Source organism: Emys orbicularis, chromosome 10 (assembly GCF_028017835.1).
Source record: "Emys orbicularis isolate rEmyOrb1 chromosome 10, rEmyOrb1.hap1, whole genome shotgun sequence".
Lineage (NCBI taxonomy): Eukaryota > Metazoa > Chordata > Testudines > Emydidae > Emys > Emys orbicularis.
Genome location: NC_088692.1, coordinates 46,110,916 through 46,135,529, shown reverse-complemented (window position 1 = coordinate 46,135,529; position 24,614 = coordinate 46,110,916). Strand labels below are relative to the sequence as shown.

The window sequence follows — 24,614 nt, the reverse complement described above, 5'->3', positions numbered from 1 at the left end:
GCAGCGGTGAGGTTAATGGCAGTTGAATGAGCTCAGCCCAGACACACAGAGGTTAGGCCATGGAGTGTGTCGTTCTTTTTCTGCAAGTCCTGCCACCGCCTGCAGAGCCCCCTCCGCAGCTCTGCAAGTGCTGTGCTTTGAAGCAGCAGTCAGCATCACAGTGCTCCTCCCTGGATGGCACCATGCAATACAGCAGACATGGCTACACCCACTGCAGCCCTGTCTCTCTCCCAGGCATCCTGCTGCTGGCAGGAAGCTGCCAGCACTACCACGGCAGTTCAAGAGCTGTGGCTGACACAGTCAATGTGCACCTCTGCCGGCTGCAGGGGTCCTGATGTCAGTGTTTATAGGGGACAGGGTGAAAGCCAGGAGCAGTCCTGACCCAAGCAAATGTGCAAGAGCAGTTTTGATGGCCGATCCGCAGGCAAACAGTTCCAGCGATGGAGGAGCGGAGCGCTATCCGCAAAGCGAGCCCACACCCCACTGCTCGCTGGGACCTCATCCCCAGGAGCGTGGGTTAATGTCACTGGAGGGGTTTTTTTTTTATTAAACACTGAAAGAGATTCGTACTCTGAAAAGCTGAGCTGTCATTTGTGCAAGACAGTGAGTCAGACCTCCCACCCCCACCCCCGAAATGATCCCTGGCATAAAGTAGCATTTTCTGGCACTTTGTTGCACTGCTGCCAATCCACACACCCTCCTTGCTAGCTGTGCTCCTCTCCCCTGTGAGATCGGCTGCCAGGGCAGGAAGGGGGGGGGCAGCGGAGGCAGGACGCTGCTCCCTGCAGAGCTCACAGGGGACATGGCACTTCGGTTTAGCAGTGCTTTCAAACACAATCAACCCAAAGAGCGGATGCCTGATGCACACACACTGGAGAAGAGGGGATTGGTGAGTAACAGGCAGCCACCTTGCTGGCAACACGGCCACTCTCCAGCAGCCTACTCAGAACTGCTGGGCGCATCCCTTCTGGAATAACTCACTGAGGGAATCACGGGCATCCTGATGCCAGAGTTATACGAGCTGCTTGCTGGTGTGAGCTTGCACCATATTGTGTCTGTCTCCCACCTTTCGCTCCACGTGATCCCAAAGCGCTTCACACACGCGAGCGATGCAGAGACAGCTTTATTCAGCGTGAGGGGAATGGGGGGCTGATCCAAAGCCCGCTGGAGTCAATGCAAGTCTTTCCATTGACTTTGGATCAGGCTCCTAAAGTGCATGGTTACAGTGGCTGTACGAGAGGTGCTTCTAGAACGCTAAGCAGGCCAGACTCCTAATATGCATCAGCCCAGCCAGGCTTTTGAATATTTATGAGCTCAGCCTCTTCCAGCATTGCACTCATGCCTCCCATCCCATCCCCCACAGCTCCATTGTCCCCCATGTACAGCAGGGTTTCTGCTCAGTCCCTGCACTCCCCAGCGTCAGGCCACAGAGCACTGGAAGTTTCATTTAGATATTGACGACACAGAGCTTCTGAGGGAACACAGACACAGCTATTCCTCCTGCCCCCTCTAAGGTGTTCGCTGGCTCCTGATCGCAGCAGGGCTACATCCTACTACAAACCCACCACCCAAAGGCCAGCTCCAGGCCCACCTCTTGACTCTCCTTTGGGGGTGCTCCAATACAGCCCTCTCCTGTGGTTAGAAACTTGGGGTGCTGAGGAGCCCCATGTGGAGAACACAGCATGCCTGGCACTGCCATCAGACAACTGTCACTCCAAGTTTGGACTCAGCACTGCTGGTTCCTGGCCAGTCTCTGTATTTCCCTTAAAGTGCAGACGCCTTTCAAACAGAGCCCTCCTGAATCTGGTTCTAAACTGTCCCTCTGGCCTCCTCAAGGAGCCGAATGAGGGGTCTAATTCTAGCCTGTTCATCTCCCCACTGCCAAACTCTACCCAGTGCAGGTCGGCCTTGCTTTGCAGCTTTGCATCTGCTTGCGGATGAGCGGGCTGCCCTTTCCCTGGATTGCCCAGTGCAGCAGAGTATTATTACAGTATGGCACGTACTCTGCATAGCGCTGGGTGGGGCTGGGCTTTGGGGTTAGCGAACCACCTTATCCCTTTATTTTCACCTCTCTTCTGCCCTGAAGGAATGCTGGCACAGGGACCATGGTACGTTTTGGAAGGGATGTGGGACGGTTAAGCATGATCTATGCTGCGCACACTAGCCTCACAGGGGATGTGAGTTGCACAAGAATCCCCACGACTAACAGTCTGCTATTGCCACCTGAAGAACCTGACTTCAGCAGGTATCAGGCCAAGAGGCCTCTAACTCCTGTCTGGCATCTCACTGGAGCTGTAATTTTTACACTGAAAGTTGTTATGACAACTACTGTAACTGAGCTATTGCCTGAGTATGAACACTGGCACCTAAGCGGAGATGCATTTCGGGACCCGGCTAGGCCAAGGCCCAGTGTGGAAGGGTAATGTGGAAACCCCGAAGGGCAAGAGGAAATCCGTCCTGAGGAGAACTAGCTGAGTGTGGGATGTGTGTTCTGGGAGAACAGAACATGCCCCAGCTGTGTCCCCCATCCTGAGCTCTGTAGGGAGGGTCAGTCTCTGCTACCAGGGCTTCTCACTTAACTGAGGTCCACGGTTGTCCTTGAGAAAGAAAACAAAACAGAATTAGGAATAAAAATGGTGGTAACTTGAACACTGAGTCGTCCTAGCAGTGGGCCCAGCAGTGTCACACCAGAAAGGCCCGGTCACCTGTAGTTTGTTGTGCCACCGTCCGATGGATGCGACGATGGCCCAATGCTGGTGTCATAGTGCTAGAGTCTCCCGCTACCATGGTGATTTGGCTCTGGGCACCGTGTGTCTGGGCCAAAGCCAAGGCCCCTGGAAGAACATGTGGTTTCACTAGCACCAGGCCCTCGCCCATTGAAAAGAAGGGGAGTCCTGCTGGCAGCAGCTCAGGTTATACTGACAGTCTGTCCCTGCTTGAGCAGGAGTCTCTGCTGGTAGAAGAACAACAGTATTTGGTCCTAAGTGTGCTGATCAAGGGCGCAGCAGATTGCATGCTGCTGTGACACCTCCTATGCTCAACAGAAATGATTCCTGGACCATCGAGCTACTAACTGTTCTTACTTGCTCTCAGAATCCGGCTGGAGATGCAGCTCGAGCTGCCGTCCAACAAAGCTGCACCCAAGACTCTGATAAACAGTCAATGCTTGGCAGCGGGTTTTGTACAAACAGGTGGCTATCGCTTGGAAGAAGTGGCTGCATGGATGGCCTGCTGGGCTCCAGTCCGATCCCACAGCACGATGGGCCAAGGGAGGGAGGGATGTGGGGTTTTGCCATTGCAAAGGGAGGTGTCACGAGCCAGAAGTAACGCGGAATAAAAGAGTGAGCAATCCTGGATTCAGACTCTCTCGATATTGCAGACACGCTCACCAGTAGGACGCCCTGGAGATCTGTACACAAAGTGCTATTTTCCTGTCAAAGTCCATCGTAAGCCACAGCTCTGGGGCGACGGTCACCTGCAAACAGAGACACAGAGGAAGATGAAGGCAAGCAAACCCATACAGGGCCCTGCCTTGACCCCAGGTCCCCCAAGGAACTTATTCCTGGCATTGTGCGGGGGAGGAGTGACAGGGGACAGATCCCATCTCTTAAAAGACTTATCACATCCTGTAGGGGGCAATCCACAGGCACCATTTCCCTGCACTGCAGCAGGTCCCTGTCCAGCACTCCCTCACTGACTCTATGCTGCCACGACGCTGCTCTGGAGTCATGGAAACTACGGGTCAGGTCCTGCTCCTGCTGGAGTCACTGCAGGAGGATCAGACCGTAAGGCAGTCCTGACAGGTCCACTGGAGCAATCAGCAGGGATGTGTTGTAACTGCACTAGAAACGTTCTCCCACAGCCAGGGAGATGCTGAGCCACTAGCGTTGTGCTGGGGGATAAGTGAGGGCAGGCATGATACAGGCACTCGGAGTGACACTATATCCAACCACAATCATGAGCATTACAGGGGGAAAGACCCAACTAGCTCTTACCCATCCAGCATCTCCTGCCAGTGCAAGCCTGACTGCTCTTCAGTGCTTGGTCTCACGCTACCAGGGGAAGCAACACCAGATACTACTCCTGGGGGAATTCTGCACCACTGCACGTGCGCAGAATTCATGTCCCCCACAGATTTCTTTGCTTCCCCGCAGAAAAATGACTTTCTGACATAGAAGCAGAGGGAAGTTGCAAGAGCAGTCAAGCACCACTCCCTAGCTGTGCAGGTACATTGTTTCAGACACCCGGAGCAGCCTGTGGAGAGGTAAATCACTGCAGGGCTGGGGACACCCCAGCCAGTGGCTCCTACCCTGAGCTGGGATCAGCGGCTAGTCCTGGCTGGGCTGGAGGCAGGAGAGGATGGGACTTCCTCTTCCCCTGCAAGGAGTGGCTGGGGCTGTGTCTGACCCACCCCCAGAAACCTCCCCCAGCTGCAGGAAGCTCAGCATCCTCCCCTGCTTCCTGCCCCCATCGCTCATCAGCTGCAGGGGGAGGGGTCACTGTACGGGGAACTGCTCCCGCATCCACCCAACCCCCATGCATCTGGATCTCCCATACTCAGACACCACTGCCAAGCCTCACCCTGTACACCCAGAACCCCCCTAGCCCTCCATACCTGAACCCCACCCCACTGAACCTCAATCCCTGCATCTGGAGCACCCTGCACCCAGACCCCCTGCCTCAGGACCCCCACCCCTGCACCCAGACCACCCTCCACTGAGCTCCCTGCACTCAAACCCCCACCCTGATAAGCCCCACCCTCCTGCACCACCCTGAGCGCCCACATCCAGATCCCCATGCAACTGACCCCCAATTAGCTGTACCCACACCCCCACCCCACCAAGCCACACTCCCCCAGCACCCAGGCCTCCCTGCTGAAACCCCCACACCTAGATCCCTCCGCTGAGCCCCTGCAGAGTTCCATTGCCCCTGCACCTGGAATCCCCCCAACGAGCCTCTGTGCATCCAGATCCCCTCACACCTAGCGCCCCCCCCCACTGAGCTGCCTGCACCCAGATTGTCCCACACAGAATTGTCTCACCCCACCCCTGGGTCCCCCCCCCCCCAAACTCAGCCCCTCCACACTTGGATCCTGCCTGGTTGAGCCTGCCCACCCACACCTGGTGTGCCTGGTGCAGAGGGGCAGTGCCCCAGAGTGTTTCTGGGACAGGCCCAGGCCTTGTGCGGTGTCAGGGTTGGGTGCAGCCTCACCACTGACTCCATGTCCTGGGGGTGGGGAGGCTGCAGGGTGATCTCCCACCTCCGTGCAGCCAGTGGCCTGTGCTCCCCACTGCCATGCTGGAGCTTTGCATTTATTTATTGACCAATAAAACTTGCAGAATTTTAAAATATTGTGCGCAGAATTTTTAATTTTTTGGCACAGAATGCCCTCAGGAGTAATTAGATATACTGAATTTGGGGGAGAAGGTTGCTCACATTAGTTTCCTTGCCAATGCTGGGAACAGCACCCAGCCCCGAGGTTGGTGCTAGCCTCAGGCCAATGGCAAGAATACCTCTCACTGGCTCCCTTGGCTGGGAAGCAGCAGGCGCTGCTCCTCAGGATTGTCCCAGTGCCAAAGAACCAGTCTCAGCGACAGCAATGGGACCTTCCCCAGGTCACTTTAAATAAAATCCATTCTGCTGAGTTAAAGTCAGATGTCTTGCTGCACAAACTACAGGTGCACTTGCCACCTTGCAGGGGTCATTTTATTTATTGCACCTTCCATGTGGAAGGAGCCCAAGCGCATTACAGATGATTCACGGAGAGCACTGTGGAAATGCCACCAGCTTCATGTGGAAGGCAACTGCCACGCTGACGATGCACCAGAGAGGGAGATTGTGGGCAGGGGGATATATGGGATGTTGGCAAGACACTGCATCTCTTCTGTAACGCGCAACAAGATCTTTACTGTCCACAGCCCATAAGCAGGGACCCTGATTTTATCATGTAGGCACACCCCTAAAACAAAGTCTGTACAAACATGGCCCTGTGGGCCCCCTATTTGTCACCCGAGGGTCCCAGAGCTGAGCACTCTCCTACCTCCGGTGCCCGCGTGAGAGGTAGTCCCGATTCAGAGAGCAGAGCTGCTGCTCCAGACGGAAGATCCGGAATGCCAGATATGACGAGGACACAACCAGGAGGCAGATCCTGGGAGCAAAGACAGACAGGAGCTGCGTGTTAGGTCTGAAAGCCTTGGAGGCTAAAGCTTTTCCTACAGCAGGGGCTGTGTTTTCCTGGCCAGAGAATATGTGGCCCGAGAGAGGAGGAAGAGACTAAAACCAACGGGGAGGTTTCTCAATTGGAGACACATTTGTTTATTTAGTTTGTGTCTTTACAGAGCGTCATTCCTTGCAACAGCATGAGATGTATGTTAACAAGATGTATTTGATAAAAATACTGTTATTCAGCAATAGCCAAGAGCCTTTTTGCAACTTGCTGCCTGTTTAAGTTCTATATTTTCTATGTAGTTTTTATGAACACTTCATGTTTTTTTAAACAAAGCCAGACAAATTGCTGCTTCCCATTTTTAATGTAGTTTGTGGTTAGTGACTAAGGGCAAAATTCTACTCCAGCTCTGATGCCCGATGCAGCACGTTACCCATGAGAGCTGGGAGACTAAACTCATGGGCTGCGTGCAGGATATACAGTCAGTGGTCAGAAAGCCAGCACCAGGGCTAGACAGATGCTAGCAATTCCAGTGGGCACAAGGGACCAATTCTCAGTTGTACCAAGATCTCAAGGCCCCTTTCTGGCAGTGGCAATAGGCCTTAAAGTGGCCACAAGATCCCTTCTACCAACCGTAAGGCCCATTTTACAGTGCCAAAGTGGTTTAAAGGAGCCTCAGTGTAAATGGGAATCAGGCCCATATAGCAGCACCTATGTAACGCAGCACCCAGCCGTTCAGACTCAGAATACAGCCAGGGATGTGATAGAGATTTCCCTTGAACGATGTCAGTGCAGGTGAAAAGGGTCTGGATGCAGAGCCCCAAAGAACAGAAGTTCTCTAAAGCCACAGAAAAGGCAGTAGCAGTGCAGGCTCTGCCGCCTCACCCCCAGCCCCCCGCTGTGTCTCACCCCTGCAGCAAGAGACTGAAGGAGACTGGACTAATGGGAAGCTAACAGAGCAATCCCCATAAAGTGCACAAATGGTTAACAGTCCAATGTCACTGGGTGGGCACCTTCCAGCTGGGGAAGCATTAAGATCTGGGTTCCCAGGCCTGGGCCATGGGACAAGCTAGTAAGAGAGCTTTGTACAGATGGCTCAGCACTCGCGAGGGGAGCACAAACACCCTCCACAGTCCAAGCCGTTCCGGGGCAGAGCTTGGCTAATGCAAGCTGAGCAGCCCGTGGATGAGATGAGCGTTTTGGGGGCCCCTCACCTTCTACGGATCTAAATCATTTTCACAATGCAGCCACATGGTCAACCCCTCTCTCATAAGTTTCAGCCCAGTGTGATCGCAGAGTGGCTTAGATAATAAATCCTGAAACAGGCCCTGCTAGCCCAGCTGTGAGGGTGCCAACAGCAGAGGCATTCAACATCCCCACTAGGCTCTGCAGCCACAAGGCTACTTCCAACCTTCTACTGAATTCCTCTGACCATGTGCTTTCTCCTCTCCTCCTTCCCACTTTTACTCCTCTACTCTTTGCAATCAGCGGAGCTGGCTAACGCTGCCACTCCAATCCCGCACTGATGCTAGCCTGACCCTCCAGCGCAACACACTGTGGTGGCAAAGGCGACAGCTTTGAGAATTCCTGCGAGGATCTGCATCTGAACTCGACTTGAGGAGAGTTGGGCTACAGAGCTTTTCAATAGGGGATGCTAGAGAGCAGCAAGGAACAGGGATATGGTTGTGTGCAGTGTGGAACAGAATGCCTGCAATCAGAGGCAGATTAGGGTTTTGTGGGGCCCTGGGCCAGAGCAAGTGGGGGCCTTCCCCCATCCCTTCCGCCTGCAGTCCTCCACCGCCCCTCCTGGTGCTCCTGCCAGGGAGCGGGGTTGGGGCACGGGGGCTTCCCTTGCTCCCCGGCAGGAGCACCAGGCAGGTGGGGGAAGCGGGGTGCCCATTTTTCCAGGCCCCATTGGCCCAGTGGCTAATCCACCACTGCCTGCAATCCCTTTCTAACAGTGTAGGAAACTTTCTCTCTGGTATTCTCTCCCCCTCCACTGCCAACGTGTGTCTGTTGCCGAGAAGGTGGTTCAATCCCAAGCCTTCTCCGCTGCTGGTGCCAACTGTGGTGTGGATCTCTGTCTAGGAACTGGACTGAGCCCACATCATCTCACACAGGCCACTACAGGACTGTCAGATGGTAACGACTTTCAGTTGCTATTGACTTGGGTGTGACTGGACCAGTGAGCCCTAGGGAAAAGGATCTGCAGCCAATGCACTCGGCTCCCCACTCTGCTCCCACGTAGCTGTCTGTATGCCTGACTGCATGCTTACAGTACGATGAAGATTTTCAAGAGCTGATAATCAGAGGGTCTCAGCTCTGCTACATAGTTTGGTTCTTCCTCCAATTCCTCCTCTTCTGTGTTTATTGCACTTTCTGAAACAAAAGCAAAGAGACACCTAAATGAAACTGACAGACTGATGGTTAATCTAGCTTAAGGACCCTATTCAATTGTCTGAACCAGCCTCAAACAGCTATAAAAGCCCTGATATACCAGGCCCTCCTGATCATTCGCTACGACCCTGTCCCTAGGGAAATCCATTTGTAATCCCCCACCCTTTCAATGAGTTTCTCTGCTTCAATTCCATTATACTAAGAACCTGCTCAATATTCACCACATCACCCGAGGGACGCCCAGCACAATTGAACTATCTCATAGATTCACAGACTCTAGGACTGGAAGGGACTCCGAGAGGTCATTGAGTCCAGTCCCCTGCTCTCATGGCAGGACCAAATACTGTCTAGACCATCCCTGATAGACATTTATCTAACCTACTCTTAAATATCTCCAGAGATGGAGATTCCACAACCTCCCTAGGCAGTTTAGATACTTACAAAATAAATGCCTTTAATCCTTTGCTGTCCGGTGCAGGCACGAAGGTACCTTCCCAAAGGGCAAGTCCTACTAAGACTCATGGCAGGTAATGGCATGAAGCCATGCACATCAAAGAGAGAAACATCCCTCTCAAAAGCAAGGCTGTCTGGGCACCTTATGTAGATTTCCTGACCCACATTTCAGGACAGGTTGGCCAAACCCTCTCACAGTCAAGAAGAACATGGCTTCTACAGCAAGATCTCCAACAGGGCAATCCAACCAGAGCTAAGCTCTTAGATGTGCTAATTACACCCCAGGCTCAGCATTTCTCTTCTTTCATCAGAGCTGGATCTGAGGAATCTGCAAAGAAACCTGCTGGCAGCTTTTTGTGCTCTTTCTGCCTCAGACATGTAATGGGCAAGAGTTGTATTCAAACAGGAATCTCCTCTCCCAAGGACAGTCCACTTCAGCTGTGGTCTTGGCTCGGCCTCCTGATCTAGGGAGAGGTCATGGGGTCCTCTCCCTGTGCGATCCCCAGGGGATACAGCTACAGAGCAATGCACAGCAGCCCCACACGCACCTTCGCTGTTAGTGAACGAGAGTTATGTTCCACAGAGCCCACGAAACCACTCTGACCTGCACACACCCTCCCCAGAGCTCCAATGGGAATATTCCTCCATCACATGGCCAGGATTCCCAAAGGGAAATTTCTTCACACAAGAGGCAGCAGATACTATTTCCTCCTTCCTTGGAGGCCAGTGCTCCCATCTGGACACTGTTTTAGTGTCCTCCACCTACAGATGGGCACCAGGGCTACACAGGAGCCAGGGGAACATATTCTCAGTTATGCAGCACCTGGCAGAGGTTTGGCCTAGTGAGCTGTGAGAACTAGGAATGCTGAGTTCTAATCCCAGTGCTGACCCGTATTTGTTGTGTCCCTAACCAAATCACGTCGCTCTTGTGCCTCTATTTCCCCATCTGTAAAATGTTTTCAGTGCAATAAGCCAAACAAACCGTCAAAAGGAGGACAGTGGCCAGAGAAACGTTCCCAAAGGCAAATCACAGGCGCGAATGTAAATACTCTGCCAGAGCTGGCTACTAGCTCTAACCCTCTGTCCCCGGCATCCCTCACCTGATACCAGGGGCTCCTCGGAATTAAAAGAGCTCTCCTTGGTGCTGAGGCTGCTGATGGACGCTCGGTGGATGCACTGGTAGTCTGCATCCGGGAGAGATAGGGAGAGAGATGCTGGGGAAACCTTCCTCCACTTCACTTCTGGGACGATCACCTCCTGTGGAAGACACTGAACATTAGCACCACATTTCTCCACCCCCTCTGCCAGCAGGCATCAGAGAGAGCCTGGGCCTCCAGCATGGGCCATCCAAGCCCTGGAAGCGATTTCTAGGAGAGGATCTAAGCCCAGGATTCTCACTCTGTGAGGCATGTATCTGCTGGGCAGCAGTCTCCAGCCTGTTCTGCACAGCTGCGAGGCCCCCTCAAGGGCCTGTCTGGGCTGCCACTACAAGCCACATTCTCACTGCTTGGATTGGCACCCTCAGAGTCACTAGGAGCACAGTACAAATTCTTTATCAAGTGTTGGTGCTGGATTCGTGCCAGATAGAAGAGCACCGTGGTGGGGGCCAGGAGGGCGTCCTTCCCGGAGCAGGTAGGGCTTGGAGAGCAAGTCCATGGCGGAAATACTGGCTGAGATTTTCAGAGCAATCTCATGGTTTAGACAGATCTCCATTAATCTAATGGAAGGAAGGGATCATTCTGATCAGCGGGTCTGACCTGCTGCACAACATAGACCAGCAGGGACACAGCAATGCATAAGAGAAACAGGGTTTTAAAACAACAGTTTAAAGAAGAGCTCTGTGTAGCTCAAAGCCGGTCTGTCTATTTCACCAACAGAAGCTGGTCCAGTAAAAGATATTGCCTCCCCCACCCTTGTCTCTCTCATATTCTGGGATGACATGGCTACCGTGGCCATTCCAATATCCCAGCGTAGCTCTACAGTTACTAGTGCAATAACCAGGTCACATACAACAGTCACAAGTGCTCACAGCTCAGCCCCACGGCCGCCATGCTGTAGTTCGGCCACAAGTTACTAGGCTTATCTTCTACCCACGCATCCAATCTTGCTTTAAAAGATTCCCAACTGCTGGAGAATCTGCCACATTCCTGGTAAAGTTGCCCAACAGTTAATTATGCTTTGTGGAGGCTGCAGGGGAGATTTTTAATGCGGAGGGTAAACAAAAAGTGAATTTAAAAATCTTTCAGCATGTACAATTTGTGGCACTGCTACCACCTCCTCCTATGCGATTCAAACCTAGCTACACTCCAGCAGACCCGGGCAGAGGCACTTGTTTTATAAATATTTTGACAGATAAATTATATATTGCACAATTTATTTCTGGAGCTCACTATAAAACAGTTCCCAGTCAAACAATGCTAGAGCCTGAGCCAGATTTCTTGCTGGGGTTTAAACGCTTTGCCTCTTTCGGATGTCACTCCAGCCTTGCACTACCAAAGTGCAAGCAATCAAATCAGCGCACAGCCCCTTTTCACAACTGCAAACCCTAGGCTGTGCATCTTGCCTGCCAGTTACGTGCAGTGAGTGTGCTCCTTTGAATCCTTCCTTGGTGGATGCACAGCCTTATGTTGGAGCCTATGGAGGCCTCTCTGAGGAACTCAGGTACCGAGATGTCAGGTTGCGTGTACTGCGTTGAATGATGAGCAAGAACCAGAAGTACTGCAGAGGGTCAGCGATCAGACTAATGCGAAGTGTTTTTCTTTGGCTAAGTGGCTGCGTTGCTGATCTGTTCGCCTTCTGCTTGGTTTGCTTGCATTAATCCCACAGCTGTAATAGCCTATCAGCGTCTGGAGAGATGGGTCTCCCTTGGCCCCAAGCAGATTTCTGCTATCTGGGGGCTATGGAGGGGACCTGACTAAAACACTTTCAGGTTCTCATGCTCACTAGCCAAGTTAAAAATACTGCTTTTGCTTCCTTAATTCTGGAAGTGGAAATTTAAGAGGGCATTCAAATCTCACACTGCTGGAAATCAAGAGAAACTATGCTGACGTCAGAGAGCTTACGCCAGTGATCCGAACCAGACCTTCAAGTCTCTTAAACCTTCCAGATGCTGCAATCATCAGTCCCCACAGGCCCCATCCTAACCATCTGCGCAGCGAGGGGTCAGACTAACCCTTTCCTGAAAGATGGGCCGGGATTCCGTCTCTTCCGCCCTCACCTGTATCAACCTCTCTTAGAAGCTGGAGGGTCACAGCTACATCCCCACTGAATGGGGACACTCCATTGGTCAAACTGAGATTTTCTCCCCAACAGGACCTGAAATTCACACAGCATTCATTTCCTTTCTTGTCTGTTACTCCTGAGGGCATTCTGCACCAACAAATTAAAAATTCTGCACATAGTATTTTAAAATTCTGCAAATTTTAATTGTAAAATAAATGCGAAGGCTCCAGCGTGGCATTGGAGAGCACAGGCTACAGGCTGCACAGAGGTGGGAGATCACTGTGCAGCTCTCGCCCGGGGACACAGACTCAGTGGTAAGGCTGCACCCGACCCTGACACAGTGCAAGGACCAGGCTTGCCCCAGAAACACCCCAGAGCCCTGCCCCTCCTTGCCAGGTGCACCAGGTGTGGGCAGGCAGGCTCAGCAAGGCAGGATCCAAGTGTGGGGGATTCAGGTGTGGGTTCTGTGTGGGCCAATCGGGGTACGGGCAGCTCAGTGGAGGATCTGGATACACAGAGGCTTGTTGGGGGGTTCTGGGTGCAACAGTAATGGGACTCTGCAGGGGGGTCCAGGTGAAGGTGGCTGGGGCTCAGCAAGGGGGATCTGGGTGTGGGGGGCTCACTGGGGCGGGGTCCAGATACTGGAGAAGTGGGGCTCAGTGAGTGGGGATCCAGGTGCAGCAGGTTGGGGCTCAGTAGGGTGGGGATCCGGGTGTGGGTGGCTCGTCAGGGTGGTGCAGGGGGAGTGGGGCTCGTTGGGGGGGGGTCTGGGTGCAGGGGGGTGAGGCTCGGCAGGAGGGTCTGGGCATGAAGCAGTCTGGATTCATGGGGGTTGGGCAGATGGAAAACCCCTATGATCGGCTGCCTTCCCCACTGACCTCATCCAGACTGGTCGGAGCTGCTGCAGGAGGCAGGCAGGGCTCTCCCCCACCCCAGGAGCCAACACTGCTGTTCTCACGGGGGTGGGAGGGGACTAAAGCGCCCAGCCGCTCAGGACGGTTCCTCTCCCCTCCCCTCCCTTGCAGCACAGCCTAGGAGGGTGGGGTGAGGAGCTCTGGGAGCTGCAGGACGAGCACAGGTGGGGGGCAGGACTGATTTGGGGGCAGAATTAATTGCTGGGCAGGTGGACAGGCAGATGTGGGGTGAGGGCTCCTGCAGCAGGGGCCAGAATCTCCTTAGTAAATGTGGGAGTGTTGGCAACATTGTCCCTCACACAGTGGAGATGGGTGGGGGGTGCAAACACCCTCCTCCCCCCCCCCCCCAATATACTCTTAAAAAAATGCTCATGGGGGGTCTGACTCATGATTTTAACCCATCTCAGAGCTGCTGGCAGGTCTCTGAGCGTCTCTCACGCCTCTGGATCTGTAGTTCATGAGAGAGGGATTTGTAAAACCCTAACCTGGGCTGACTTCACCCACACGGCTGCGCGAGCCCTGTTCTCTCCGGTCTCGGCACACAAGGGGGAGCCGAGGGGGCTGGAAAACAGGGAGCAGGGCTGGTGTTGTTTCCAGTTGGCAGCTCTCAGGTGTGGAGGGCAGCCTAGCCCGGGGGTGGGGTGGGGGGAAGTCTGATCTCCACCCCCCTTGGGTTTGAGGAGCCCCGTGCAGTGGCTGGGAGAGACGAGGAGCCATCTCTGTGCTGAACGATGTAGGGGCCCCAGTGGGTGGGTGGAGCACTGGCAGGATTGGGCCCTACCTTCGGGGGTGGTGGGGTGGTGGAATAGTGCCTGGTGTATGCTGGCTGGCAGATGGGGAGTTCACACAGCCGCTCCTCGCTGGGAATAAAGTGGCCCCTGTCTAGCCCTAATGTGGAGCAGTTGACAGCCACTCCGAGGCACCACACAGTGGGGTTTGGACACAAGGCTGTTCTGCTGCGCTCTCCCCATCCTGTTCATCAGCTCCCACGAGTGTTTGTGGGGGAGGGGCCAGTGTCTAGGCCTCACTGGGCATGTGTGTGCTGAGCCACAGCAAGCTGCGCTGAGCATAAATCCAACTGCTCTGTGCACCTGGAGGGCAGAGGCAGGGGCCCTGGTGTGTGCCCCAGGCCAGCCCAGCTCCCCACATGCCTCACCCCAGCAGCCAACTGGAAACAACGCAAGCCCTTGTTTTCCAGCCCCCTTGACTGCCCCTTGTGTGCCGAGACCAGAGGGCACAGGGCTCGTGGGTGAAATCAGCCCCGGCTAGGGTTTTACCAATGCCTCTCCCATGCATTATAGATCCAGAGGTGAGAGGGATGCTCACAGCCCTGTCAGCAGCTCCTCAGACAAGAGGTCTGCTACATTCCCCTTGACACGGTAGTGAGAAGGGGGGAGTAGCAACTGCACCAAGCAGTTAGAGCTACAGACTGATCTGCAGGGAGAGGGACTCATGCGATAGCTTGTCTGTTCCTTCCCCTCCTCCTGAACTGGCCAGGTCACTGGTCAGCTTCCAATAAACAACCAACCCTTGCACTGGTCTGTGTTCTAGGAGGATGAATCAAGTCATTGTCTTCAAACGAGGGGTCTTCTCTGGAGACTCCTCTTCCTACCCCCACCGCTTCATCATCCTCCGCCTCTGGGCTTCTCTTTGCCCTGGAGGTTGGATGGGCTCCCTGCAGAGTCCAGCACAGCTCCTGTTAGACCTTCCTTCCTGTCCCATGGTAGGAGGTGGCTGTCTCGTTAGGCCAGGGAGCAAAAGCCCAGCTCGAAGGATCTACACGAGTTGCATCTTGGTGCAAAGCACTCACACGTGAGCACTGAGCAACTCCCAGAAACCACGTCCACAATGGCTCGGGGAGAAAGCTGTCAGGATGGATTCCTCATGCTCAGCAGCACTACCCGGCCTGAACCCACAGCCAGCTGCTAACAATACAGACCCTGTCCCTAAAAACATAACATAGAATATGGTCTCAGGTAAGATGCTGCCAGCTTCTTCAAGCTGGCGCCTTAACCCCCAGCCTCCCTGGAGCTCCACTGGATGTGCTGCTCTACTTCAAATCCCAGGCTTGAAAACAAGGTGGGATTTGTGCTCTGGGAATGCCAGCCTGGGGAGCAAAGCATCTGTGGCACACAAGAAGGTGCATTGCAAATACTAAGCATACAATTGCTCTTACAGCTCCTTGTTGGAGCCAGGTAGCTTCACTCGGGCTGTTAAGGGCTTCAGCTACAACAGGACCTTTTAACCAGCAGCAATTCCTATGCTATTACCCATAATCTTGCCTTGTTCACACTCACCATGAACATTATCTATAGGCCAGAACAGCTGTCCCTCATGGGAGGCCTGCCTCCTGGAAGTTCTGAGCACTATATGGTGCATTAGGCAAATGGCTAAAAGATAATAACCAGTTAGTTGGCAAAGTAGAAAATAACTGGCCGTGATAAAAGACGATTATCAACACAGTTGTAAAACCAATACAAGAGCTGCAAAAGGAATATTGATCACTGAAAGGGCCTCTGCAGTATGGCATGAGACCACATGACCGGCCACGTAACATAAGGAGAGGTGAGCAGAAATAGCAACAGATTAGGGCAATGTCTGCTCACATGGACGGAGACATTGGCTAGATCACCTCAATGAGCTGCCTCCCTGAGATCCAGGTGAGAAAACCTGCCCCAACGTTGGAACAGCTTTCAAGCCGCTGACAAGCGCGCCAGCGCTTCCCTGACACTGTCACAGCCGGCAGCCTGAGCCGCAAGAGCGCACGTCCCCTTTGCTACATCTACAGGGGCAGGCACGGAAAGGAAACGTACGTGGATCCTGCTCTGAGTGGATGCAGCAGACACAGCTGAGCCAGCTTGGGCCCACCAATCACAGTAGCCAAGCTTCTGGGTTCTCTCATTTCAGGGCACAGAGCCCTCACTGTGGGAGAAAGCTTTTTTTAAAAAGCCCCCAGAGAGAAGAGTCATCCCATTATTACAACAGGATCCCATTAAGGTGGGGGCCCCAGGGGCTAGAGCACTCAGATGGCCCATAGACAGACATTTACTCTCCCAGTCACTAGGGAGACTTCGCTGCAGGATGGGGAGCTGAAGGGCTTAGGATGGCGCCAGTCTGGGCTCAGTAGATGGGATCCGTTCCCTTTAGCAGTCTGCACAGATTGACTACTCCCTTCCATGGGGCAGCCGTCCCCGGCGGTGCACACAGAGAGACAAGTCTGCACTTCGTGAGAGCCTGCAAGAGCTTTACTTCGGAAGCTGCTGTTTGACAGCAGCTGCAGAAAATGAGGATTTCGGAGGACCAGCACATCTCAGCGCTCCCTGCACAACACAGAGGAGCAGAGAGACAGCTTCTCTGGGGCACACGGCTACCATGCGCGCAGCTCCAATGAGGTCACCAGCTTCAGAATCAGGCCATCGCAAGAGAAGTCCAGCGGTCAACAAATCCAGCACTTAAAAGCTGTTGTCCTAGCCCCAATTAACCCCTGCTGGAGACTCACTTAAATTTGTCTGCAGTGACTTCCATGCTGACAGCATTGCTAGTGTATGTCAGTCTCTCTCTGATTAAAACAGGTTTCAGAGTAGCAGCCGTGTTAGTCTGTATCCGCAAAACAAACACCTGCACAACCACCAGGTGGTGCACACACCTTATCTGAGTAACTTATGCTTGTACTGCTGTAGCCCTCAGCTCTCCTAGCCCCAGGTCCTGCCAGCAGTTAATCAACATCAAGAGAATGTAAAACAGATCGGAAGCCCTTTGGTCTTCCTAGAACGCAACTGGGTGCTCTAACACCATCACTCATTCTCTCATTTCCTCACCATGGCTCAGGTGTCTGTATCGAAAACTTGATACGTTTTCAGTGAGATGTGTCTTGACCAGACTGATTTTTTTCAAAACTCAGGAAACATCTTTGACAGGTTCCTACACAAGACACTTGCCATTCAACTAGCTGCCATAGGGATTTCATTCTAGGGGCAGCACAGATACCTGCCCTAAAGGGAGAGCTGGTGGGAAGTTTTGCAACACCATGTTTTTTCCATTGGAAAATGCCAATTAGTGGAAAGGAAATTTCACAGAAAAAGATCAGTTCCAACTAAACTTTCTTTGGGAAGGTTTTTCAGGTCCAGGTGAAAGAGAGATCCACCACCCCAGAAGAGGTTACTCACCTTGTGCAGTAACTGAGGTTCTTCGAAATGTGTGTCCCTATGGCTGCTCCACTTCAGATGTTCGTGCACCCCTGCGCTCGTAAGTGCCTGGTTGGATCGCACATGCGTGGTCCCTGCCTCGTGCTGCTGCAGGCAGTTAACCGACGCTGTGTGACCAACCCCCACTCAGTTCCTTCTCTACTGCAGAGACTAATAAGGAAACTCCGAAGTAGAGGGGAGGAGGGAGGGTAGCGGAGCACCCACAGGGACACACATCTTGAAGAATGTCAGTTACTGCGCAAGGTGAGTAACCTTCTCTTCTTCTTTGAGCGCTGTCCCTGTGGGTGCTCCACTTTAGGTGACTTCAGAGTAGTGCCCTACGATGGAAGGAGGGGCTTCGGAGTTGAAGTCGTGACCTCCAATAGTATAGAGCATCTGAAGGAGGTATCAGACGTTGCCTGTTGCTCTAAGGCATAGTGCTGTCTACAAGTATGGGCTGAGGCCCAGTTAGCAACTCTACAAATGTCCGTGATAGGTACATTGTGCAGGGAAGCAGTGGAGGCTGATAAGGATCTAGTGGGATGTGAGCGAATCCCCATGAGGGATTGGCAGTCGCACTGATGATAGAGTTTTGTGCGATTATGGATCTACTTGGAAAGTCTTTGTTTAGAGATGGTGCTCCTTTTGGAGCATTCAGTGATGGATAGAAACAGTCTGGGTGATTTATTTTAGTCCTGTCTATGTAAGAAGCCAATGCCCTCCGAACATCAAGATTATGAAGTGTGTAATGTGTTCTATCTGTGTGGTCTGAGGGAGGCTTTATCCTCAAAGAAGACCATGTATGGGTGTTCCGCCATGAAAGCCCACAGTTCTGCCACACGTCTGACAGGTGTCATTGCCACAAGAAATGCTACTTTCATAGAACGGTGTAGCAGTGATTATGTAGTCATGGGTTCAAACGGGGAAGAGGTGATGATCCAAAGAACCAGGTTCAGGTCCCATGGTGTAGTAGGCTCACGTAGTTCAGGGTAGGCATTACTGAGTACTCTGAGGAAACATTGGGTCAGTAGATGGGTAAAGACGGGATGGCAATCCACCTTGGGGTGGAATGTTGTGATGGTAGGTAGATGGACTTTTATTGAGTTCATGGATAGGTCTGACCGTTTGAGTTCTAATAGATAACGCAGTATAGAGGGTAATGTCCCTGGGATGGAAGTCATCCGTTTTAGTTGGCACCAGGCCTTAACTCATCTCTCCTTCAGGATATATGGGCAACAGTTCATTTCTGTTCAACTGCATAACTATTTTATACCACCTCTGAACAGGTCAGCACAGGTTCTGTGAGCCATGGAGGAGCCATGCTCTGAGGTGGAGTTTCTGTGGATGCAGGACACGGCCTGAGTCCTGGGACAGCGGGTGAGACAGAAGTGGGAGTGCGATTCATGGATGCACGGTCATGCTGAGCGGGTAAGGATACCATGGTTTGGCGAGACCATGCTAGTAGAATTACTGTGGCCCATCCAGCCTGATCTTGTGGATCACTCGGTTCAAGAGAGGAATAGGAGGGAAGGCATAGAGAAAGGGAGCGTTCCACTGGAGGAGGAATGCATCGCCTAATGACTGCACGCCGAGACCTGCACCAGAGTGAAAACGAGGGTTTTTGGTATTTTGTGCAGTTGTAAAAAGGTCTACTGTGGGGAATCCCCAGTGTTGAAATACATGCAGGAGTACTGTGTTGTCAAGCTCCCTTTGCAGTCCTGAGAGTATCTGCTGTGGTGGATATTGTGTCTTATGCACCATTGTCAGGGTTTTATGGCTTGCATACAGAGGTACTGTGAGTGTGCTCCCCTTTGTCTGTCTATATAATAGATACAAGCGAAGGCTTCAAATAGCCTTGTCCTTGATGAGTGGCAGGAATTGGGAGCAAGCGTTGTGGACAGCTTGAAGTTCCAATAGGTTTATATGTCGAAGGGATTCCGCAGGGGACCAGTGGCCCTACATAGAATGTGGGTGCAGGTGTGCGCCGCATCCCAGGAGTGAGGCATTTGTGGTCTGAATGAAGGGTGCCCCCGTGCATACGTTGGTCGGTTTTGCCCACCAGAGAAGGGGGTCCTTTATTTTGTCCGATATTGTGGGGTGCTTGTTTATGCTGTGCCTGTGTGGAACAAAGCTGATACGTAGCCTTCCTTGTAGGCAACGGATGTTTAATCTGGTGTGTCTGACAGCAAATGTTGTGGCTGCCATGTGGACAAGGAGTTGGGGGCAAGTCCTGGCAGATACCTGTGGGCTATTTTGTGCAGTGGGTATGAGGCCGGTGAGAGTGACAGAACGTTGGCTTGGTAGTGAGGCTATGGCCTTGATAGAGTTGAGGTGGGCCCCAATGAAGTCCAGCTCTTGCACTGTTAGAATGGGCTGGTCGGTATTTATTAGGAAACCCAGATTTGTGAAGAGGGTTACCACCTGTTCAGTGGCTTGCAATGCTGTGTGCTGGGTTGACGTTTTTAGCAGGCAGTCGCTTATAGTGTATAGTGTGACCATCTTGAATCGTTGTGTTTCTGACGAACTTGTTGAATTATTGGAGGTTGATGGTTGGGATGCAGCAACTTGAGAAGTAGATTGTTGTCCCCTTAGGGCCAGTGTCTGCGACCTTGTGAGTCAAATCACCGCTGTTGTTGTGAATACATTGGCCGGTGGTATCGTTGGGATGTAAAGTAATTCCTCTGTTTCCTCTTGGGTTTGGGGTTATAGGTTCCCAAGGATAGGAGAGTTGCTCGTGAGTCCATGAGTGAGTGGAGCAAGTCGTCTGTCTTTTGGCGAATAATTTGGGCTGGCAAGTCTTCCACCGTGGATTGCACCTCTTCGGGGAAGCCAGAAAGATAGAGCCATGAAGCTCTTCTCATTACAATCACCGTTGACACAGATGTTGCAGCCCTGTCCTCAGAATCAAGTGCTGAGAATTGTTCTCCCTTGTCCTTGGCAATAAAATTAATCAATTTGGACATTTTTGTGTAGTTTGTATAGTTGTATTTTGTTAGTAATGTCGCATAGCTGGCTATGCGGAGGTGATGGGTAGCTAAGGAGTAAGCCTATTGCCAAAACTGATCAAGTCTTTTCCAGTCCTTATCATGAGCTGTGTTTCTGGGCTGTTGTTGCATGCCACGTAGCTGGACTGCATCTATCACTAAGAAATTAGGCACTGGATGCAAAGTCTGCGCCCTTTGTTGGTACGCACCTCCTGTCTGACCTCCCGCCAGCTGGAGGGGCAGCCACAGGGGTCCACGGAATGACCCTTACAGGGTCCATCAGTGCCTCATTCATGTGAAGGGCAATTTTTTTTTAAACAAAGTGGATGTATGCAAAAAGTCCACTAGCCCATGCGGTATCATGGGGACCTCCTCAAGGGAGATGTCCAGAGTGGGCCACCCTCTCAAATAAGCCATGGAACAGTTTGAAATCATCCCCTATATTAGGGGGAGGAGGCATAAAGGTGTCCTCTATGGACAATGATGGCAAGTGGGTAGGTGATGTCCCCTGCAGGAGCTGGGGTTCTTCCTCCTCTTCCCCTGGTACCACTGAGGGTGCTGGTACAGAAGTTGTGGGGGAATTACTGTGTGCTGGGTCTGACCGTGGCGAGCAGTCCCCCCTTGTGTGGGGCATATGACCCATGGAGTCCACTATGCCCACTGGGATGGGAGCAGCATAGGGGGTCCCCATACCACTAAGTACCCGGGGACAGCATAATATGCCCCAGGAGAGACTCCTGATGGATAGGAGCCGGTGGGGGAATAGCTCCCTGTTCTTCCTCATCTTCCTCCTTCAAATAAAGAGCGAGACAGTGAGTGATGTTGGGGATGCAGGGAGACTTGGTGCCGAGGGTGTCATTCTCGTATTGGTACCGCGGATAGGGGGATCGGGGCAGAGCCAAATACCAGAACCCTCTGTCTGAGGAACTGCTGCTGTGCTGGTTTGATTGGCCTCTGTGGCTGTCTCCTTGTCGGTGCCAGGGCTACGGAGGAGAAGGCAGCACTGCTGGCTGTGCCTCTGTGTGTGTCGGGCGCGCCTTTGAAGAAGCTGCTTTTTGTAGTGGTGCTGCGGCGCCGTTTGTAGATCGTGGTGCGGAGGCACAAGGTTTTGGTTTCCCCTTACTGCCTGTGTCGGAGCCGGCTCTTGTGGAGTCTCTGGCTCTAGTGGTGCCAGGATTTTCCGCTACTTCGGCTCCCGGTGCTGACAGCACAGCTGGTGCCGGTATTGGAAGCCTGCCTGCGGAATGAACAGACATCGCAGTGCGGAGGCACAGGGTTTCGATTTCCCCTTAGTGCCTGCGTCGGAGCCCGCTCTTGTGGAGTCTCTGGCTCTAGTGGTGCTGGGGTTTTCCACCACCTCAGCTCCCAGCGCTGACAGCCCAGGCGGTGCTGGCATTGGATGCCTGCCCGCGGAGCGGCTGTAGACAGTGGCATGGAGGCACGGGGCTCTGACCTCCCCTCAGTGCCTGCGCCGGAGCCATCCCCTGCAGTCTCTGTCTGCAGAGGTGCCGGAGCGCTCAGCCACCCGAGCTCCCGGCGCTGACAGCACAGATGGTACTATTCTTATCCGTGGGACGGCTCGGTTTTGTTTTGTTTTATTCTATTCCTGCAGTGGGGAACTCCGATGTGGGGTTGGAGAAAGGACCCCTGTCCGAAGCCGCGGTTGGCGAAGGGGGGTGTCCCGAGCCTCATGCCCCGAGGTCCGAGAGACCTCTCCACTCTGTGCTGTTCTGGCCGTGAGCCTGAGGCAATGCAAAACTTTGTGGCATACCTGCTTCGCCCAGGCAGCAAACACACCGACGGTGGCTGTCAGGTCTGCGAGCCCTGGAAGCAAGGCACTGAAAGCCCGGGAAACCGGGCATTTCCGTTGGAAGGCGGGGGCTTTCGCCCTCAAACAGCTGTTTCTGAAGTTCCTGGCCATGAGGTTTTTGTGTTTTTTTTTTTTTTAAAGCAAGGAGAAAAGAAAAGGGAAACAAGCTAAGTAGCTGATAACAAGGAAACTAAGTAACTGACTGTAACTAATTAACTACAAAGTAGCGAAGTGCTGCTGATTGCTCCGACTTGTAGCCAAGGGCGGTAGAGAATGAACTGAGTGGGGGTTGGTCACACAGCCTTGGTTAACTGCCTGCAGCAGCACGAGGCAGGGACCACGCATGTGCGACCCAACTGGGCACTGCTACCAAAAGTCTCCGACTATGAGCGCAGGAACACCTAAAGTGGAGCACCCACAGGGACAGCACTCGAAGAAGAATAGCCAATAGCATCGTGGTCAGGGGAGTGCCCTTACCACCGGACTATTGGGTATTATGTGGTGGCTCTCGCTTGCTCTCTCTTTCTCTCTCACTCGCTCATTTTTTCCATGAAAAATCTGAGAAGCTCCGGTTTTTGTTCCAATGCAGAATGAAGTCAAATTTTGAAGCCACAAAATTTGTCACAAAATGGAATTCTTATTTTCCAGCCAGCCCTACTTAACATTTCTGCCAACATCTTTCCATATATACTTTGTGCTCTCTGGTGTGCTGGGATTTTCATATAGAGTTATTTCCCCTGCAAATACAAATAATAATAATAATAATAATAATAATAATAATAAAAGCTGATCTTTGAGTCTGATCCACTGGTGAATCGGCTGAACAGAAAGTTTAAGATAAGATGTTTTTAATCTACTGGGATTTTTGCTCGTTTAATCATGTTCCCAGCATGTTATGAGTGTTCAGGACTCAGGCAGCTTTTTATTCAATTTTAGGATCTCAGCTCTAACCAGCAATGAAGAAGCTGTTTGAATGTCAAGCAGATTTTATTTCTATTAACCTGGACTAGACACTTGAACATGAGCCTTCAATTCAGGCATCAACACAAGGTTTTCTAAATGATCCCCTTCACACCCCACGCCGCCCATTAATATCAATTTCTGTCAAGTCATGCTGGATTCTGTCAAAAGATCCTGCAGGCCATGCTAAAAAAATAGAGCCTAACCGTGACCTTCCCTAACAACCAATGTTAAACATGATTTTGGCTGTGGGAGGAGGCAGTCAGAGGAGCTGGTGTTCACCACACTCCAGTGCTGCTTTTGGCAGGTTCAAAGCGCATGGGGATTTTATTAAACTTGCTAACACTTCAAACAGATGTTTCACAGCCTGCAGCATTAGTGCTCATATGTTCACTGCAGAGGCATTTTACCAGGGGCATTCTGTGATATTCTATTGTTGTTATTGATTCCTTGTTTGCAAATATGGCTCTTACCAGGGATACGGAATCAGGTTCCTCTGTGAATTCTTTCAAACTCAAACTCTTCTTACTTGAAACCTGGAAGAGAGGGAGGAGCAGACATTACCGACCCATCCCCAGGGGATCTCCACTGGAAGGCACTGAATGGAGCATCCCAACTAGGACACTCCGCTGCCCCTCTCTCCCCCAACAGAAAGTTATAGTAACTCTGGGTTCCAAAGCTGCTGGTGAGCCCGGTAAGAACATCGCCTGTATGCGACCTTGCCACATGCAAATCCTTAGGGGTTGCGGCTCCTGTACATGTGACTTCTGGAAAAGGGTTTCTGACAATGGGTTATTCCAATGGAGACAGGGTGCTCAGGCTAGACTGGGCTGGAGAAGAGGTGAATGAGGAGTCAGCAGCATGCGAGTGTTTCTTCTCGTTTCCAAGACTGAACAAAACCAACATAACGTAAAGACACTTTGGTGACAGTCTGGGCTTGGGGAGGATGCTAGGAGCGCCGAACTTTGAGTTTCAGCTCTCCAGACCCATGGCCAGACTTTGGGTAAGTCATTTCCCCTCTCTGTGCCTCAGTTTCTCCTCCCTGTAAAACAGGTAACACTGACTGGGGGGGAGAGCAAGAACTCCTGAGGCAGAGTTATTGGCTTCCACCTAATTTGGTTGTCAGGATGAATCAGCAGAAGAACTCTGCAAGTCCATGAAAGATCCAAGCTCCTGACAGCCTGTTACATGCCAGAGATACTTTTCTGGATTAAGGATACCTCTGAATTATACCACACACCCAGATAGCTCAAAATAAAGACATCAGAAATAAGGTGGTTCTTTGGAGGCTTTTTAAACTCAGCACCAGGTTAAGGACTGATGGATTTCTTCTCCTCAGACTTTTTTTAAAATTTCCCCTAAGATTTAATTTGTACCATGGTTTTTATTCCAAAATTTAAAACCCCTGTAAAGAGAGTGTAAAAAACACAAATACCGGCAGAGCCAGTGTTCTTACATCGAGGTTATAAATAATGCACATGCACACCATTAGAGCAAAGAAATTCCTTGGATTCAGCCTAGTTT

General features: G+C 52.1%; 1 protein-coding gene across 2 annotated transcripts in view; it reads right to left on the bottom strand.

Moving 5' to 3' along the window:
- Positions 1 to 1,715: 1,715 nt before the first annotated feature.
- GRAMD2A (GRAM domain containing 2A) overlaps positions 1,716 to 24,614 on the bottom strand; it is an 84,159-nt gene continuing 61,260 nt past the window's right edge. Inside the window, exons 8-13 of one of the 2 annotated variants that reach the window (XR_010561718.1) lie at positions 23,564 to 23,626; positions 10,117 to 10,273; positions 8,443 to 8,545; positions 6,041 to 6,148; positions 2,706 to 3,475; positions 1,716 to 2,597 (exon numbers count right to left, since the gene is read on the bottom strand). Coding sequence is in view for 1 of the 2 variants with exons in the window: in XM_065412173.1 (XP_065268245.1) it covers positions 6,037 to 6,148; positions 8,443 to 8,545; positions 10,117 to 10,273; positions 23,564 to 23,626 (435 nt within the window). In the remaining variant the exon portion in view is untranslated. Of the gene's footprint in view, positions 2,598 to 2,705; positions 3,476 to 6,036; positions 6,149 to 8,442; positions 8,546 to 10,116; positions 10,274 to 23,563; positions 23,627 to 24,614 lie in introns of those variants that run through there. The other variant, XM_065412173.1, reaches the window with a different exon arrangement.